Source organism: Vombatus ursinus, unplaced genomic scaffold (assembly GCF_900497805.2).
Source record: "Vombatus ursinus unplaced genomic scaffold, bare-nosed wombat genome assembly UNPS02014789.1, whole genome shotgun sequence".
NCBI classification, from domain to species: domain Eukaryota; kingdom Metazoa; phylum Chordata; class Mammalia; order Diprotodontia; family Vombatidae; genus Vombatus; species Vombatus ursinus.
The window spans coordinates 6848571-6868692 of NW_020954567.1; the positions used below are offsets into that span (position 1 = coordinate 6848571).

Consider the following 20122-nt stretch of genomic DNA (forward strand, 5'->3'; position numbering starts at 1 on the left):
TCAAAGTTGCTGTAACTATAAAAGTCATTCTTCAGGTTCTGCTCACTGGGTGCTGCATCACCAATTCATACAGATCTTTCAAGGTTTCTCTGCAGCCACGGTGTGACAGCATTCTACTACATTCACAAACCATCACTTGTTTAGCCATTCTCCAATTGATGGGCTTCCCCTTTGTGTACTTTTTGCCATTATGGCAAGGGCTGTTCTAAATGTTTTTGTACATCTGGTTCTTTTCTCTCTGTGCTGACCTAGTAGTGATATTGCTAGGTCAAAGGATATATACAGCTTTGGACCTTTTGGGGTATAGGTTCAAATTGCCTCCCAGAATGTTGGACCTATTCACAGCTTCACCAACAGGCCTTAGTGTGCAGCCTCCTCTCTCACGTTTGCCATTTTCCTTCTTTCTCATGTTCGCCGATCCGTTGTGTGTGAGGTAGAACGTCAGACTTGCTTTAATATACATTTCTCTAACTACTAATGATTCCAACATTTTTTCAAACAGTTGCTGATAGTTTGGATCTCTTCCTTTGAAAACTTCCTGTTCATATCCATTTATCTACAGGGGACAGGCTTTTGTTCTTAGACATTTGAATGAGTTCCCTGAACAGCTAGAGAAACTTGCTGCGAAGACATCCCCTCCACCCAAAGTTAACCATCTAAATGCATCTGTGCCAACACTTTTAAAATTTCTTTTTTAGCTGTTAAAAGACCTACAAGTGTCTCATTTTTGTTCTAATATCAAACCCAGATAATCAAGGGCATGACCTGAGTCAGGTCCAGAAAACACTTCCATTCCCATTTTTAGTATGACACCATTTTCCTTGATATTTCATTTTGTTTTTTTCTGAAGATAAAAGGCTATCACTAAATCACTAAAATTTGTTGATAGTACATGTAATATTTATTTCCCCCACTTCTAGACACTTTTCTGGACTCATAACACATTCACATATATGTATATACCACTACACAATCTTGTCTTTATAGGAAAACTTTATGGAATATACTTAAAATTCCAATTACCTCATTAATCTCTCACACCAAATTTAAAAAAAATCTAAAAATTTGGCTAATTCTTAAGAAAAATTTTTTGTTGGTGTTTCTTCATTGTTTTTCTTTTATTACTTCCTGAAAATCCTTCCTTTGGCACAAGTGAGACAGCATCTCTTGGAAGAACTGATCCTCCTCTTGGAAGAACTGAGGGTTTGCAGACCCCTGGAACTAGCCCTGAAAAATGCACCTGGCAGGAATAAAGGTTCTCTTGGAGAAGGGTCAGGGAAGATGAGGCCAGAGATGTCTGTTCTGTCTCCCTTGCAGCTATCCACAACTACAGCTCCTTGCCACATGTAGTCCCTCTTGCCACTTGGGGCACCATATCCTTACATGTGAGTGCCCTTCCATAGGAATATAATTTTTGGTTGCTTTATTTTCTAAGCTATTTTGGGGTTGGGTGGAGCCTAGATTTTTTTCTAAAAGCTGGGACAACTTACTTATTGTGCCGTGCAGTTTTCATTAATGATTTCTTGAAATATAGCTCTGAAAAAACAAGCTTTAAAAAAAAAATAATGGTTTTAAAGAAGTCCACTGATTCTCCAGAACAGACCACTGTGTTTCAAATGGAGCTACTTGACTATGCCTTTGAAACCAAATCACTCTGGCTTTCACTGAAAGGCCAATAATAGCCCCTAGCTCTTAAGCCTCAATGGCTCTTTGTTTAGATTTTGATGGCTTATAATGAGTGTAAATACCAATTGTTTTCTGTTCAGGTCAGAAACCCAGACTGATAATTTTGTAACGGTACAATCAGGTCATCTTTTGTCTCAGTTCTTACCTAGCTCTTAGTCACAAACTGAGACCTGGAAAAGACCTAAATTTAGAAAAACCAAGGTCACCCTCTGCATCCAGGCCATCACCAGTCATCTTGACTTTTGTCTTGCCATTGGACTTTGATGACTCTGGATGAGTGAGGCTGATTACTTTTTGAAGTTCAGCCTCACTTAAATCCAATTCACAAGCAAGTTAAGACATCATTCTCTTGATGTCATTGGTCATCTTTGAGAATGAAGACTGAACAACAACAATCAGGTATAAGGTCACTAGAAATATCACTGGAATGGTGGGGGCAGTGGGAATAGAGAAATGGGACAAATGTGAGAAATTAAATTCAATCAAACATTTATTTATTAAGGTCCTACTATGAAGGCCTAGAACATATGAGGCATTACAATTGATGAACTTCTCCTTTACCCACATGCAAAAACAATAATCAAGCTTCTTGGTAGAGAGGATGTAAATATCACTAAAGAAAGTAAGTTATTCACAGGAAAAGCAGGTTTGGGGGTAAATACACCCCCCCATTTCTGGAATACCTTGTATTTATGAATCACTTTCAGGTTTACAAAAAACTTCACTCACAACAATCTTGGAAGGCAGACAGTTCAAGTATTTCACAGATGAGGAAACAGGATCAGCAAGGGTCAGTTACAAAATAAGGAGTTAGAACTAGGTTGTCTCCAAGTCCTATGTTCTTTCTAGTTTATCACAACTGTTTCACTGATATAAGTATGACTATAGTCATTCATATTGAAATAAACTTGCTGGAATCTTCATGATTTTAAAGCAGTAAAATTCAAAAGATTGTAGTGAAGAACAAGAAGAACACAGATAAATTCACTTTCCCAATTTAATGAAATTCTTATCTGAAAAGAAGATCTTGAAAAATATAGTTCCAAAATAATTATAGATGACATAAAGTTGAAAAAGAACATCCTATGAGTCTGAAACATTTTAGTTTGATTTAAAAGCAAAAATTCATGAAAGTGCTACTGTCATTTAAGTGGGTACAAGCTCCCTTATATTAGATATTTCACCTCCCAGGATGGAACAAAATGGTGACCTAGAGGTCACAAAACACAGCAAGCTTAGAATATAGTAAAACTTGGTGACAGAACATAAGATCAAAATCTAGAACTGAATGAGACCTCTGAATCCATCTGGTTCAATCCCTTCAAGGGGGGGGTGTTAAGTGACTTGTCCAAAGGTCACACAGGTAGCAAATGTGGGATCTGACTCCAGAACCACTGACCTTGAAGCTACAGCACATGAAAGGAAAAAAGGAGCCAAATTAAAATGAAATTCTCCATCTACAATAACCATACCTTAAAGTTTCACAGTGGATCCCAGATTAACTGTTACTATTAGTCACATCAGTCAGTTAAGTTGCTGTTAAATATTATTGAACTACAGTGTATTCCCCTTAGGTCCCAAGACATTTATTTTGTCCTAATCCGGACCTGTAATTTCATTGGTGTAAGGCAGAGATCTCAAGCTTGCAAAAGATCTGAGTGCAGAAGGAACCAGATTAAAATGTAATCGGAAAATGCTTAACAAAATAAATAAAAATACAATTCAACACAGATAACGTTAATTTGTAGTTTTCTAAGTCAATATCCAGCAGGGATCCAACACCACTGGTCTAAGAAACTCCTGTTAGGGAAACCTCTACTTACACACATGGCAGTTGGAGCTAGTTACTAGCTTGGGGAATGGAGAGGTTGGTAATAGAGTCAGCGGGTGACTGAGGTGGGCTTAAAACCAGCTCCGCCTGCTTCAGAGACTAGACCTGTCCACTACTAAACTATGCTGCTTTTTCCATACCCTCAAAATGGGCATCAGTCCTAGTGTGGTTCCCATATTAGACACATTTCACTGCTGTCATTTCTTCAGAAGGTTGCTGAGAAGGATCTTTAAGGCTGGCACAAAACTCAGAACAACAGAGAAGGGGATAAGCATTTATACAGCACAGCGCCTATAGCGCCAAGGCACGGTGATAAGCACTTTCTACAAACATTATCTCATGTATCCCCCACACCAGCCCTTCGAGGTAGGTGCTATTATTATCTTCCCCATTTTACAGCTGAGGAAACTGAGGCTAAGTGTCTTGCCCGGGTCACACACGTTGTCAATGCACACGAGGCTGGATGCGAACTCGGGTTTTCCAGCATTCCATTTACAGAGTGCTTTTAAGGTTGGCAGAACCCTGGCACGGTCGCTCATTTGATCGAGTCCAGGCCTTTCAGGTGCTGATATACCCATTAACAGAGGGGGTGATCGAGGCGTTTCCGAGGAGAAGGGGATAGGGTGCCCGGGAAGCAGAGCCACATTCGGCGGATCATCCGCACCAGGAACGTAAACCACCACCCGGCACCTTGCGCGGGCCAAGGACCCAACACTCCCGGAGCCGCCGCCGGGCCGCTCGCTCCCCGCAGGCCGAGCCCGGCCTCGGTGACAGCCCCGCGGCGGTCCCCCCCGCACTCCCTGCTCCGGCCAGGCTCCGGGCAACACACAACCACCCGCGGCGTCCGGCGAGTCCCGCCACCCGGACACCCGGCCTTAAAGTCCCGTGTCCGGGCGGGGTGGGGGAGGGGAAGAGAAGGTCGCGGGTGCGGGCAACGACAAATGCTGGGGCGCGGGGGTACTTTGTGAGGAGCGGGGTGGGAAGCGGGTCACGACCCAGGATGTCTGTGGAGCGGGGGTGCGGAACGTTTTCTGAGTGCGGTGAAGTTTGGCGATCGCAGGTTGTTTTAGGCAGGGGGTGAGGTGAAAAAGGGGACAGGCTTTTTCTTGGGGGGGTGGGAAGTCTGACTTCCGCAAAGGGGGCCAAGGCTGGCCAGTGAAGTCTCTAGGGGAAGGGGAGGCGAAGGCGACTGGCGGCCGTTACCTGCCGGGTGGTTGTACAGGGGCCTCAGCTTTTCGGGCAGCATCATCTCCACCTTGTCGAGCATGCGGTGGTAGGTGGCCCGCAGGCCTCGGACTCCGTGGGCGGCCATCCTCCCGGCTGAGACTCGGTGCACCCGCTCCCCTAGCCGACCAAGGGCAGCTCGTAACCTTTCCCTGCCTCAGTCACCGGTTTCCTCCGCTCCCCCAGGGTGCCCTTCTGGATGAATTGCACCGCCCCCAGCTACCACAGTGCCGGCGGGACCCCAGGGCGGAGAGGAGGCCGAGGGGGCGGAGCCTCCCCGCCTTGACCCGCCCCGGGCCCAACCCCTGCCCGTGGGCGGAGGGGACCGGGGAGGGGACCGGGAAGGGGGAGGAGGAGGAGGAGGAGTCATGGCAACAGGCACAAAAGCGTCGTCTCATCGCCACGCCCAGGATAGATACCTCCGCCGGCTCCTCTCTTACGTCACGCTACTCCCCTCTCAGCGATTGGTCTCTTTGGGGGGAAGGGCGGGTTACCTCAGGAAAGAGGCCCCCGGTCATTTCTGTCTTCCGGCTTTAGAGCCCATGTTGGAGAAGGGCAAAAGAAGCTACGCCCTCTTCCCGGTTTCCTTTCTCTCTGGATTTGGGGCTAAATTCACTTTCAAGATGGGACCCTCCTGGCTTCCACGCCCGAAATAAAGATGGAGCTACCCAACTCTTCCTCTAGTCTTTTGAAATGGAATTGTGTGAGAAGAATGAATCCTGGCTCTGCCTCCCCACCCTGCCCCACCCCTTTTTTGTCCATAGAGATCCGGGATTGAGCTAGAGCGGCCGCGAAGAGGGAGATGCTGTGTGCGAAGAGCTCTGACCCCTATCGCTCGGGCGGGGTAGTAATCATCTCGCGAGAAGGCCTGGGTGGGGAGCGTGTCAGAGGGGGCGGAGGAGGAGGTGGAGCCGCCCGCCTTCTCCTCCTCCTTCTCCTCCTCCTCCTGGAAGGGGGCTGAGGGAGGAGACAGCAGCCGAGCTCTGGGAGAGAGCATGAGACGATCCCCAGGCGATACGTAGCCCGGGCGTCGTGTCGGAGGGAGCCCGGGCACCGTAGCCAGACTCGGCGCGCGCGGCTCGGAGCGGAGCCTCCGCGTGCACGCCCCCTCCTGCCTCCCTCCTCCCCTCACCCCGTCCCTGGCCTCCCTCCCTTCTTCCCCCTTCCCCTTCCTCCACCCCTCCCCCCACCCCGGGGTCTCCCCGCCTCCCTCCGCGCCATGTCTCGGGGTGGCTGCTGCCCACACCTGCTGTGGGACGTGAGGAAGCGGTCCTTGGGGCTGGAGGACCCGTCCCGCCTGCGGAGCCGCTACCTGGGTGAGTGAGAGGCCTGGGGAGGGGGCTCCAGGGCGGCTCCGGCCGGGGGGCGGTGGCGTGTGGGGGAGGGGGCGGCGGCCGGCCCCGGCTGTTGGGCTGGGGACGCCAGGGGGTCCCGCGGGTCGCGGAGTGCCCCCGCCCTGCAGCCGCGGTCTCCTCCGTATGGGCGGGGGTCGGGCGAGGTGGGGTCCCCTGGGGGGTCTTTCTGCGCGGCTGCATGCGCCCCCACCCCCAGCCCGAGCGAGCGGCCGGATTGGGCGGAAAAGTTGGCTCTTTTCTCCTCCTCCCCGCCACCCGCCCACCGAAGCAGCCACAGTTTTTTTTCGCGCCCCCCACCCCCTTGCCCAGACCCGGAACCGTGCCCTTCCTCGGGGGCTTCGTACTGACGGGACGGGGTCTGTCCTAACTCCCCGGAGGCTAAGAGCCCCATCCGAAAGTGACAGCTGAACTCGCCCCCCTCCCCCTCCGGGCTGGCCGCGTTTCTTGTCATTTTGACAGCTTTAAGATGGTGTTGCTTGGCCAGCTCCTTTGTGAAACCCTCCAAACTGGGCACTTCCCGTGAAGCTGGGTTCGGAGCAGCCTTAAATAGCTCTGGCAACACCCCCCCGCCCCCCTCCCTCCGTTTGGTGCCCCTAGTCCTGGAGTTCTCTGGGCTGGTCAGGCCTCGTGATTTGTTCAACTGTTGAGGAAGACCTTAAGGATGTGTACGGCTCCTTCAAAGTTCAGGCATTGGGTCGGGAGTCGTCTTTTCCTACCGTATTGTCTTTACGTAAGAATTACAGTATTTTTCGAAAGCATAAGAAGCCAGATAATGCTTATAATAAAATAAAGTTTGCCTGCTCTCTGCCCTTGCCAACTGAGTTACAGATTATTGACATATTGGCCCTAACTTCAAAGTAAATACGTTTGGGTCAGTAGAATCGAAGAGCCAGAGATTTATTCTGGTGGCTAGGGTTCATTATTTGAGCAAAATTAATAATTTTTTAAAAGTAGTTAATTGTGGTGCTTTTAAGTTAATGTTCAGTTACTGAAACTATTGACCTAAATAAGTAGAATGTAGAAATCAGCTTTAAATTTAGCTTATTAAAATTTGTTTTCAACTCCGTATACTTATACATATGTGATTTGTTTAGTGTTTTATATGTGTGTATATATGTTATATATACATATATATATGTGTGTTTGGTGAAAATGTTTTCCAGTAAATTTTTATATTTATTTCTGGTTCTGTTTCCCTGGATTATAAAAGGGGGGCAGGAAGGGAAGAGGAAAAAAAGGCAGTTTGAGGTGTAGGGTACTTGAAAAGAAACACTTTTTTTTTTGTAGTCTCAGAATGTTGGAAAATGGCTTAGATGTGCTCTAGTCCAACTGCATTTTCGGAAGAGTGAACTGGTGCCCAGATAAGTTTATAACGAATTTACATCAAGTTATAAACTTTTAAGTTTATAAATTAGGTAAAAATAGTCTTCAGTTTACACATTCATTAGCTAACCAGAACTTATGCTTGCAAAATGGTTTCGTACTCTGGAAACTAACAACTCTTTTGAAAGTCTAAATGCTAAAGCTTTAGAATAGTGGTCTAAGTTGGCAAGATGGAGTTTGTTAAAGACTTAATTATTCCCTGACAAGTAATCCTGTCAGTGCCTCAGTTTGGTAAACTAGTATCATAGGATCAGAGATCTGGAGCTGGAAGAGGCCAAAGAGGCTGCCTAGTCAACTTTTATCTTACAGATGTCAGGAAACTGCAGGTGGGTGAAGTGACCACTCATGGTCACAGTAGAGATAGTGACCATCTGAAGTGGGATTTGAACCTGAGCCCTCTCCTCCGGCTCCAGAGTTAACAGCTTCTTCTTCTGTACTGAAAGTAATGCTCACACTCTCCTTAAAATTCTCGGAGCGTTTATTTGGGACTCAAAAATACATGTATTATCACTCACTCACATGTTATTACATAACGTGAGTTGGAAAGCTATAGATATTACGAGACCATTTGTGCCAGTTTAAGATTGGATGCTCAGGCTGATGTGTTCTCTTATTGCCTTTCGCTGAGACTCTTAGGCTGCCATCCAGGATTCCAGTTCTCCTGTCTCTAGAGACCTATTCAGCTTCTGATTGATGGGGTCTGAAGACTAAAGACCACACAGACCCATGACTGTTGGCTGAATGGCTTCATTGGGCTATTGGAAAGATAGGTTCTTGCAGCCTTGGAAGCTATGGCAACATTCACCCTTTAAAACATTGGTCATTATCACCTTGTTGACATTGTTTGCGCCATATGGTGGTTATTGTCTGGCTGCTGGATATTTTCATTTTAATAAGATAGGTAACTACCATTTTTACCATCCCTTCTTGTTTGTTGGCTTCAGAGGCACTATATGGCCCGGGTTCTAGAAATCTCTTTAAGTAGTTCTTCATCTGAGTTCTCATTCTCTTTTTGACTCTTTGAGCCATGCATGTTTCCTAAAGGTCTGTTCTTCATTCTCTTTCTTTGCTAATGTGGCTCTTCGACTATCACCCTTATGCAGGGATTCCTTAATCTTGGAGTTTTGCATTGCTCCTTTCTGGAGCTATGAGACCCACATCTTACTGCTTACAGGGCACCTCTACCAGGATATTCCACTGACTAACCATGCTTATTTTTCTTTCTTCCTAAAACCTGTTCTTTCTGACTTGGCTATTCCTGTCACCAATCATCCAGCCTGCCATGTTTGAAATCTTTGTGTTATTCTTGTTCTTTCCCTCACCTCTGATATACCAGGTCCTGTCACTTTTACATCTACATCTCTCACATCCACACTTCATTATTAAATCAATGCTTTTTCATTCATTCATTTTTTTCCATTGTTACTAACCCTCCCAATGAGTTTTCCTCCTATATTCCCTCCCCCTTCTAAACAGCTCTTCATACCACTGCCAGACAATTCCTTCTACAAAAAGCTGGTCGTGTCATTGCTCTGCTCAAGAATATTTTGCTCATTGAATAAAGTTCAAATTCCCTTGTCTAGCATTCAGTGCCATCTGTAATCTGGCACCACCTTGCTTTTTCAGCCTTATCTCTGTCACTTTCATGTTCTCTAGGATCTAAGCCAAATTGAACTACTTATTACTTGAAAACACCCTTCATTTTCCTCCTTGTGCCTTTGCTCACCCCCTTCCCTATGGAATGTCTTTTCTCCTTTGCTTACTGAATTCCTACCCATTTTAAAAAGACTGGCTTAAATACTACCTCCTCCAGTCCTTCCAGTTGTTAATGACCTTTACTCCTTCAAACTGTACATAGAGCGTTATTGTGCATCTCTAGTATGTTTACTATGTATGAGTTGTTTGTATGTTTTTATCCCCAGTTCCCCTTCCCTCCCTTGACTGTTAGCTACCTTAGGCAGGGATCATACTTTTTTGAAACCTTGTATCAGCAAGTGCTTTCAACACAGTAAGCACTTAATAAATGTTTACTAAATTGAATAGTTATAATTATATTAGTTTAAAATTTTCTCTTTACTTTTCTCACCCGTAGTATTTCTGTGAAATAATAAACCATGTTTAGCTCCTTAAAAGATGCTGTATAAATTGAATTCAATTCAGACATTAAATGCCTGTTTTTTGTTGAGCATATACTAGGAAAAGCAGGAGATAGAATGTTTACCTAAAATATGGTTTCTGCTCTCATGGGTTTTACTGTCTGGTAGGTAGGTGGGTAAGACACATGCAACTAGTCATAATACAGAAATGAATTAGACTAACAACCGAATGTTATATGTGAGATTGAAGGGTAACAGAGGCAAACAACTGCTTGGAAGATTCAGAAAGGAGGTGACATTTCAGCTGGGATTTAGAGTGGATAGAAATTCAACACATGAAGAAAGAGCCAGCCAATAAATATTAATGTGCCTACTGTGTGCCAGGCACTGTGCTAAGTGCTGGGGTTACAAAGAAAGGTAAAAGTCCCTTCTCTTGAGCAGCTCACAGTCTAATGGGTGAGACAACATGCAAATAACATTCTACAGAGAAAAGGTGAGCAAAGGCACAGAGATAGGAGACCATCGCTCGAGTTAGAGGAGTTGTGATCTACATTGCTAAAGAAAAGCACCCACCCTAAAGTAATAGATCTTCAAGTAGGTGAAAGTTACCAAACTGAGTATGGGGCAGTAAAAGGTAAACACACAGAATAGTGAAAGATAGCTCATAGGATCATAAATTTCAAGCTGGACTTGGAGTCAGGGCACTGGGGTTTGACTCTCTCTTTAGATACTTAGTGATGGGATTATGGACAAGTTACTCTCAAAAAGTCTTACCTTTAAAAGGCTACTGCTTTTATTTCCAGCCTCGCTTGGTTTCATGGTGTTATGATCCAGATACACTTGCTCTAGTTGCTTCTCCTTCCTTGAAACACTTCACGTTCACTGATAAGTACATATAACATGTCTGTCAGTTACCGTCATTGTGGTTTAGCCTGTTTGCTGAGATGGTTTTACTGGGGTGTGACCGCTGCCAGTGCTACAGCTTTTTGGAGTCACAGGTGAGAGTTGGGTGTCAGGTGGATACCAGATGTTATTGACCAGCCCTGAAAAGGCCTTAGTTAGCCTCACACCAGAGGCACTAGTCCTCTCTGAATATGCCATACACGGTACTCCCTCCTCATCTGCACCTCTTGGTTTCCCCGACTTCTTCCTAGAACTTTGCTGATTTACCCACCCTCACAATGCAAAAAGCCTGTGTTTGGGAAGTAGAGAGTAGAGTGCGTGGAAGCGTAAGAAGACTGGAAAAGAAGGAAAGGTTCAAAATGTGAAGGGCTATAAATAAGGGAAGATTTTATATTTAATCCTGGAGAAAATAGGGAGCCATGGAGTTTATTGAGTAGAAGGGTAACATGGTCTATCAGAGCTGTGCTTTAGGAAGATCGCTTCATCAGCTGAGTGGAGGTGAATTGTAGAGAGACCGGGGGCAGAAAGACCAAGGAGAAGGCTTTTGAAGTAAGTCGTTTTGTGAGGTAATGAGGGCTTCTACTAGGCTTGTGGCCATGTGAGTGGAGAAGGAAGTGCTGCGTGTGAGAGATGTTGTAATGGTAAACATCATAGGATTGAAAACACATCGACTATGTAGAATTAGGGAGAGTGGAGTTGAGGATGACACTGAGCATGTAAGCTTCAGTGACTGGTATTGTTTAGGACAGAAATAGGAAAATTGAGAAGAGAGGGGATGGTTTGGGAAAAAAAGGAGTCATGACATTGGGTTTGAAATGCACTCTCTGTGCTCTGGGACCTCTCAAATAAATCCTAACTGGTTCATATATAATCACAAGATAATAATCTGGCTTTGATGGGAACTGCGGCCAAAGAATGATGGCAGTAAAAGTTGTTGGTGAATGGAAAACCCAAAAGGATGAGAGAAATGAGGAGCCAGAGGATAATTATGTACAGAGTGAGTTTTTAAGTAAAGATTCAACATAACTCCTCCAAATCCTTTTTTGTTTACTTTGAAGAAATTAAAACTGTCATTCTCATCCTCCAAGCTTCAGAGGAGGGCCCTCACCACCCAGACTCCCCCATATTATTAGGAGTCATTTTACCCCTTTCTCCACCTTTTTGACTTAATTTTCCTGTCTGCTTCTGCATTCATTGTGTTGTTTTGGTCGAAGTATATGAAGAAAACCCATCTTCACACAGATATGTAATTGGAAAAGGGAGGAGTATTTAAAAAGGCAATGTATTAGTAATAGTTTTGACCTCCTGGACACCCTGAAAGAGTCCTGTAAACAGATAACACTTTGAGAATTGCTGATCTGTCTTACTTGGGTTTTACTTTCATAGGCTTGCTTTCTACTCTTCTACAAACATCGTTTCTCTCAGTTGTAGGCCTGGAGAGCCTGCAGGCTGATTGAGCTTAGAGCAAAGGAAATTAACTTACTTAGTATGATCTAGATCCATAAGAAGTAAATTTAAAATGTGCTGCAAATACAGGTATATGAGATGCAGCAGCCATGTGGATGAGTCATAGAGATTTTTTTTAGTCAGTGACATTTTAAACTTTAGCTGTACATAACATCAGTCACAGTAAAATAAAACCTCGTGGTTATTGGTGTGTTGTGACAGAAAGGTGCTGGGTTTTCAGTAAGAGGACATGTGGGTTCAGTTGGCTGTGCCAGTTATATATGTGACTTTAGACTCTAGATTTGTTCAAGGCTCAGCTTATGTACCATCTCACGTGGCCTTTTCAAATAATACTAACTAGTATTATCGTTTTGCTTATTTATTACCTCCCAACTAGAAGCTCCTTGTAAACAGCTACTAGCTTTCATTTCTTCCTTTATGTCCTCTGGCATAGGTAGGCATCACTAGGGACTTGTACATAGTAGGTGCTTAATACATTACTGTTGCATATGATACAGATTTGATCATTCTTTGGCCATTAATAATGAAAATAGATCTATATAGAATTACTACCAAATCTATTCTGGTCTTTGGCAATTTGTTATGCTTTCAGTTTTATATATAATGTTCTTGGGATGCATGATCTAGCTCAGTGGTTCTCAAACTTTTTTGTCTCAGGAGCCCTTTACATACTTAAAATTTTTTGAGGACCCCTTTATGCTCTTAAAAAATTGAGGACCCCAATGAGGGGGTTTATGTTTCTTTTGTTTGTGTCAATTATAGCTATTGATATTTGCATATTATAAATTAAAACAATTTTATATATATAAAAAGAAAATTTATTAATTTGAAAAATAACAGTAATAGCTCTATTATATGTTAATACAAAAAACTTATTTTTCGAAACAAAAAATATAGTGAGAAGAGTGGCATTGTTTTATGTATTTTTGCAACTCTCTTTAACGTCTGGCAGAGAGAGAGGGGGAGAGAGAGTGTCTTTCTCCCATCCTTTATCTTCTAATGGTGGAAGACAGCACACAAAAGAGAGCTGAAAAGGGGGGAGTGAGAAAATGCTGTGTGTTGGGGTTTTTATGTAGTCTCAAAAGTCAGTAGTAGAGCCAAGAGAGTTATGAAGCCTAAGCCTCTCCCCAAAATGGAGGCCCCTGGAAGATCTCATGAATTGTAGGTAAACATGACAGAGTAATCTAGGGTGAGAAGGCCTCAGGCACTGAAGGAAGGTCCAGGGTAATAATGGCAAGATATAGCATGATAGCAAAGTCCAGAAAGTCAGAAGCCTAGCTGGGAGGGGACTTATATGAGCAATGTTATGAAAGAAGAAATGACCAGATTTGGCAACAGATTGGATATTGCAGAGTCATTGCCAGTGAGGAGTCAGAGATACCAATGAAGTTTTGAGGCTAGGTGACTGAGAGGGTGGTGGTATCCTCTACTGATAGGGAAGTTGGGAGGAGAAGAAGGTTTGAAGGGAAAGATAATGAGTTCTATTTTGGATTTACAGAGTTTGAGAAGCCTATAGGACATCCAGTTTTTGATGTCCAAAAGGTGGTTGGTAATGAATGACTGTAACTCAAGAGAGAGGCTACTGTTGCATACATACATTTGGAAATCATCTGCATAGAGATAAGTGAACCTGTGGTGAAATCTGCTGAAATCACAAGTGAGAAAGTATAGAAGGGAAAAGGAAACGGCACAGGACAGAGGCTTGGTCTGTATGTTCATAAAAGTGTAACCTGAATGAAAAACAAGCAAAGGAGACTTAGAAGGAGTGGTTCAGACACGAGATTCAGAAGAGATCACCACAAAAACTTAGAGGTTTTAGAGAGTATCTGAGAGGTCAAGGACTATGAAGATTGAGAAAAGGCCATTAGATTTGTCAATTAAGAGATTGTTTGTAACTTTGGAGATGGCAATTTCCATTGAATGATGAAATTGGAAGCCAAATTGCAGAGGTCTCAGAAGAGCATGAGAGGAAGGGAAGTCGAGGTGGTGCTTAGTGGAAATTATTTTCTCAAGGAGTTTAGTTGAGAAGGCAAGAAGAGATAAATGCTGATAGCTAGTGGGGATGGTTGGAAAGGTAGCATTGAAGGACTCAATGGATAGGGAGAAATTAAACATTAGAGAGTGGGAATAATACTGGGAGCAATCTGCTGGAGAAATTCGGAGAGTGTGATGAATAAAAAAACCCAGAGACATAGTTTCTGGGTAATTAATGATCTTCAGCTCCTCTTGCTGAGAAGGAAGTATGATCATGAGACTTACCAGCCTCAAGGCACCTGACAGAGGAAGCAGTTCCATCCAGACCTCTCTAGTTTTCTCCTTCTTGAGCTAGGCTGCCTTCAACTCTAATGGAGATCAAGGGCGGGGGTTCTTCCCCCAGGTAAAGGCTTGCCTAGACTGGATTCTGTTTATACTCTAAATAGAAATTAGGTTTCCCAGTTGTGGGGGTCAGGAGCAATTTCATCACACAGCCATGCCCTTCAAACACTGACTGACCTTTTCAAAAGTTGGGCCTTAACAGAAATAAAGTGAAATGGGTGGATTATAAATTAATAATTAGTCATTAATATAGTATAATATTTAGTAGTATAATATTATTAGTAGTATAATAATAGTATAATATTTCAAGGGGATAAGATCAAAGGATGTGTGTTGAATGGTTGGCTTTGGCAAGAAGAAAGGAAGTAATGGGGGAAAATGACGGATGAGAAGAAAGGAAAAGACCAATCTAGGTTAATGCTCTCAAATTTATTTGATGTAGGATGAAGTCTTGGCTGAAAGATTGAGGGGAGGGGTACCCAGTTTATTGTCATTAATTGTGAGACATCAGATCTTTGGAGGACATATGGGTTTGACTGGCTGTGCCACTTATGTATGTAACTTGGGCAAGACCTTGGGTGTCAAGTTTTCTTTTGTGAGAAATGAGGGGATTGGGGCCAGTTGACCTCTTGTAGCCCTGTATCCATGAGTTTATGGTGGGAATGGAAGCTGGATTGCCAGAGGCTGAGGAGTGGGTGGGTAGTTAGAATTGGAGGCATTGAGTATAGGTTATTTTTTAAGGAAATGTTTGTGAGTTGAAAGGAGGAAAGAAATAGAATGGTGTCGTTGAGGTAGAAGGCTAAGGCTGCCAGCCCTACCTGCATAACTCTCCTGGCTCTGCTTCTGGCTTTGGTGGCTACATAATTTTTTTTTCCTAATGTTGGAAGAAATGACTAGCAGTAACAATCAGTTTACCTAACAGTTGCCCTAGGCAAGAAAGATCTCTTTGACATCTAAAAGTTGTTAAGAAATACTGACTTTTTCTCTATTGATATAGTCCAATAGTTGCTTTTTGAAAACTATGCATGTATACTTTGTACATTAAATACAATTGAATATTGAAAACTGGAAAATAATTAACATATTGCTTATAATATCTGAAGTTTACATTTCAAACTTACTTTATTATTCTGAACAATTTTTTCCCAATTAAAATACTGTTTTTGTCTGATTGGGGACCAATGAGTATAATTAATGTATTGAATTTTGATCACAGAGTACTAATTTTTGGATACTTCTTATAGATCCCTGATTTCATTTTATGTGGGTACTCCCAACACTAGCACCTATCATATAACCCTTCTATATTTTCTTACATAGTCTTCTCCTTCTGATTCATTGCTGTGTTTTCCTTACACATCCTTCATAAGGTTCTCTCCGATATGCTGGAGGCATTCTTCTTCATCATTTATTGTCTGGTGTCTCTAGGGTACCAGAATATCACTCGGGCTATCCATCTGTTTCTCATTCTTCCTACATGAGTCTTCCAGCATTAATTCACTTCTAGCATGCAAGGCATTTTGTAGCATTCTGTGTCATCCTTGAGCCCACCAAGTGTTTTTTCATTGTACCTTGGTCATTTAAATTTTTACTTTCAGATTGTGTTATTCTGGACTCTATAGGAGAAAATTGTAGTGACTTAGGGAATCAGTCTTATTAACTTTATAAGGATAGCATGTATATGGGGAACCATAAAAACATTCATTGATAACCAGGTTAAAAGTCCAGGCACATCCCACACACTTGGGAAAAGGAGGGTGCTTTCACATATTTTGTTGGGAAATTATTTTTAGTGATTGAGTAGGACTTAGCTTTTCTTGAAGAAGATACTGGTAAAGTGAAGAAAGATAAAAAGGTTTTTAAAACTTGTGATAAGCTTATACTTTGGGGAACCCATGGTACACTATGGAGATAAGAGAAAGAGCCTCTTAGAAGAATTGTTCTTTTTTCAGCAGCATAGGAGAAGGGTGAATAGGGAATGAAAAGGATATTGTCACCAACAGTAATATTTTTCTTGTCTTTTGTATAGGAAAATCATGCTCTTGATCCTCCCTTAATAAAATGCCGACTGAGTTGTTTTTTTAGGTGTACTAATGGACTTTACCACCATTCATTATTTATTAACTGCCTAAAGAGTTTCCTTTACCAAGATCTAGATCCCAAACAAAAGGAAAGGAAAGTGTCAGGTACTGTGATTGGTTCTGGGGAGATGGATATCATGATCATAAGATGGTTGAGTAGAGTTACAATCCAGCTTGGAATGGGTACTAGATTGTTTTTCCTTTGATGTTTGTGCTTTGAAAGCTCTTGGTAATGGGAGGAAAATTCAACTATGTTTTTAATACATGCAATGTCTGTCAAGTGGTATAAAGACTCTAGTATTAAAGTTGTGTTTTTTGAGGCTCTGTTAAGATATAAGCATCTTTAATTCTATTTCAGATAGTGACCAATATTTATAAAGAAACGTGTAATTAGTCATTTTTTTTTCTTCAGAGCATGTTTGGTGTATTTTTGGTCAAAGCAGAATAAGGCTAATATTTTTTAGTTAAACAAATTTAGTTTAATCTATTGCTGATGTTAATTAGATCCCAATTAAATGGTCATTAGCTGTCCAAAATGAGCTTTTGATAGTGTTTCAGGAATGTTTTAAGTGGGAGAAAATCAAATTCACATGTTAAATAGTATCAATTAGATACCTGATTCATCTTTTCTGTTTCTGTTAAGTTTGATACTACCAGCTGATTACAGAATACAGTGACCTCAGCTCCTTAGTCACTGTGTTTATTCCTGGGACCTTTGTTATATATCATTACCCAATGTCCTCTTATAATGGATAAAGCTTAGTGAGCTTTCCAGGCATAAAGTCTTACCACAAAGCTCCCCAGGTCAGTGAAGAGAGAGTGACAGGTGTGCAGTATGGCTCCAGTGGTCTTGAGCTGTCTTAAGGAGATTCCTGTCATCCCCTTGTCCTAATTCTGAGTTGTTAGTCAAAGAATAGTCACTTTGTTAGTGAATGCTTTTTACTAGGTGCTAAGCAGTAGTACCACTTTAAACCTCTGTAAACTTCTCTGTATTATGTGGTGCTACAGTCCTTGAGAGATTTCAGGATATTGCATTTAAAAAACTACAAAAAATCCTGAGGTTTTGCAGATGAGGAAACTGAAGTACAGGATGGTTAACCAGTGGTGACACAGCTGGTGAGTGTCTGGTGAGATTTGAACTTTTAGCACTGTTAGCCTATCTGTGCTGCCTCTCTAAACAGAAAGTAGATCTTTAGACTTAAATGAAAGGCAGTGTGGGATAGTGCATAGAGAATTGGCCCTAGTGAAGTCAAGACTATTGGACCATGGGCCAACCACTGAGCACCTTAGGCCACTGTCTAAAACTATGTATTGAGGAGAAGGTAGAGGAAGTTTCCCCTAGATTTCTAGCAGTTCTCTACAACTGTGAAATCATGGGTCCTGTCAAAATTTGGAATTTGAGGCCTGGGCATCCCTCTCAGTTGGTGCAGTAAATACTTCTTGATTGATTTGGATCCCAGTATACCTTTTTACTCATTTTGGACCCCGAACCTGTCAAAGATGGGTTGCTGTTACTAAAGAATAGTTATTTTATGAGTAAATAGAACCAGGAGAAAAGCTGTGCAATGAACACAACAATATAAAGGAATCAACATCAGTATTAACACTGATGATGCAGTGACGAACCATATCTTCAGAGGAACAGTAGTGAAGCATGCTCCCTTTTTGGTAGGGAGACAGTAGACTCCCAGATGTAGTATGTCCATGCATTTCTGAATGTGGCCAATATTTTAATGTGTTTTGCTTAATTACTTGTTTGTTCCAAGTGAGGACTTTCTTTGTGGAATGGGAGATGGAGTCCTGAGAAGTAACAGTGACATAGAAAGGGAAGTGAGCATCAATAACATAAAAATGTTAATGTAAATTTAAAAATACAGTCCTCTGTAGATAACCTTTTCTGGTTGGTTGTTGCATTTCCCCCCTTACATGCTAATTTAGCGCTCATGAAATCAGAATGTAATTTTAACAACTTGATCTGGTTTCTAAACAAAAGTTGGTGATTTTTAATAAAAAGGCTATAAGATCAATTTATGTTCAAATTCCAGAATAAACACATGTTGGATTGTACTGCAATTCAAAAATTAAGAAACAGCCCCAATTCCACCTTAGATTTTTCCCCCTACTTGGTCTATTAGGCCTGTGCTTCAGAGATTTTGGATATGGCAACCCCCTTCTTTCTACTGATGACCCTGGTGCTGGCCAGGCCTCAGAACAGATACCTACTTTCTTCCTTTTAGTTTATCTAGGGTTTGGAGTTTTTTTTAAAATACAAAACTTATCTGGTAACCAAGCAAGGGCAGTAAGTGGTTTTTAAAGGCATACTGATTACAGAGTCCAGAATTAAAGAATGATAGAACATTAGGCTCTAAACCCAAAATATCTCATTTATAACTGTACGGCTAGTATAAGTTCCTGGATTTTTTCCAAGACCCTTTCAGTGGGGTCTTCAAGTTCAAAACTATTTTCATAATAATAGTAAGACATTTTCATTACTAATAAGTAAAAATTTATACATATAATCTGAATAAACAAAAGCTCTTTAGGAAGTCCTCAGCAATTTTTAAGCATGTTAAAGGGTCCTAACGTGTTGTGTGTGTGTGTGTGTTGTACATACATTACTTTGGGCAATGAGAACTAAAGAGAAAAGCAGATACGAGTTGTATATAACTCTCTTGTGCACTGGTTTGTTTATCCTGCTTGCCTAACACCAGAGCCAAAAATCTTAATGGGTTTGAAAGCCCTGACATGCTTTAAAAAATTTGGGCAAGGGGATTGTTTCTAAGAACACAAATAGATCAGTTGCTATAATAGGTAAATTGGTCTGAATATGAGCAGATGCCTAATTATGAGCTATTCCTTATGTTTTCTTTGAAAAGAATAAAATATACATAAGTTAATGATACATATTACTGTATTCAGTTGTCCATTTTGAGAACTGTACATTTAGACAATTAAGATTAAGGACTTTTCCTGCAAACCAAATGTGACAGGGCCAAGTGAAGAACTTTGGGACTTCTGCTGGCATTGGTAAGTAAGAACTCTCAGCAAATTCATCAAATTATAGTTTGGTAAGGAGAAAAGGGATGCTTGTGGCCCCCTGCTCCTGATTCCAAAGTTGATCCCTACCTCTTACCACAGGAGGCTAGAGGATATAGCAAAGCCAATCAGAATACAATTACAGACCTCACTGATGTTTTGTTAAAAAAAAAAAAATTAAGAGGCAAGTTCATATAAACAGGGCCACAGATAAGATTACTAGAATAAAAACTAAAAATACAAAACTCTGGCATAATGTATAATTAAGAGTGCCTTCTACATCATCTGTACCATGCCACCCCTTCCTATACCATTCATCAATCATTCAATAATTATTTATTAAGAAACTGCTGCATGCCATGTACTATGCTAGGTGCTGGGGTTCATTCAGGGAGAGACAGCTAATTCCTATTCAGTTTGTCACATTGTCAAATGATGTTATAAATAACCCAAATGACATTACACTTCAATGAACAAAATATTAATAGGACTAGATAATACTATTTGGGCTATTGATAATATTTTGCTATGACTACAACTTGTAGGAATGCTTTTTAATATTTAAATTCAATTATTGAAGATTACATTAAAAAAGAAACAAAAACTGCTACTAAAGTTTGGACTGCCAAAGCCTTTTTGTATGTAAAATTAAAAAATGTATAAATTAAACAAAATATAAGATTATTATTAAATCATAAAGATAAATGTGTGTTAAATTTTTATTTATAATTAGTTTTTTAAAAA

General features: G+C 41.7%; 2 protein-coding genes across 5 annotated transcripts in view; one reads left to right on the top strand and one right to left on the bottom strand.

The window, feature by feature from the left end:
• The window catches only part of MPC2 (mitochondrial pyruvate carrier 2), a 28761-nt gene extending 23748 nt beyond the window's left edge, over positions 1-5013 (bottom strand). Inside the window, exon 1 of the mRNA XM_027868319.1 lies at positions 4721-5013. Coding sequence (XP_027724120.1) covers positions 4721-4829 — 109 coding nt within the window. The 5' untranslated portion in view covers positions 4830-5013. The remainder of the gene's footprint in view (positions 1-4720) is intronic.
• Positions 5014-5917: 904 nt separating this feature from the next.
• Positions 5918-20122, top strand: part of DCAF6 (DDB1 and CUL4 associated factor 6) — a 161155-nt gene continuing 146950 nt past the window's right edge. For 3 of the 4 annotated variants that reach the window (XM_027868425.1, XM_027868428.1, XM_027868430.1), the window contains exon 1: positions 5919-6057. In XM_027868425.1, the coding sequence (XP_027724226.1) occupies positions 5961-6057 (97 nt within the window). In that variant the 5' untranslated portion in view covers positions 5919-5960. Of the gene's footprint in view, positions 6058-20122 lie in introns of all 4 variants that reach the window. The other variant, XM_027868427.1, reaches the window with a different exon arrangement.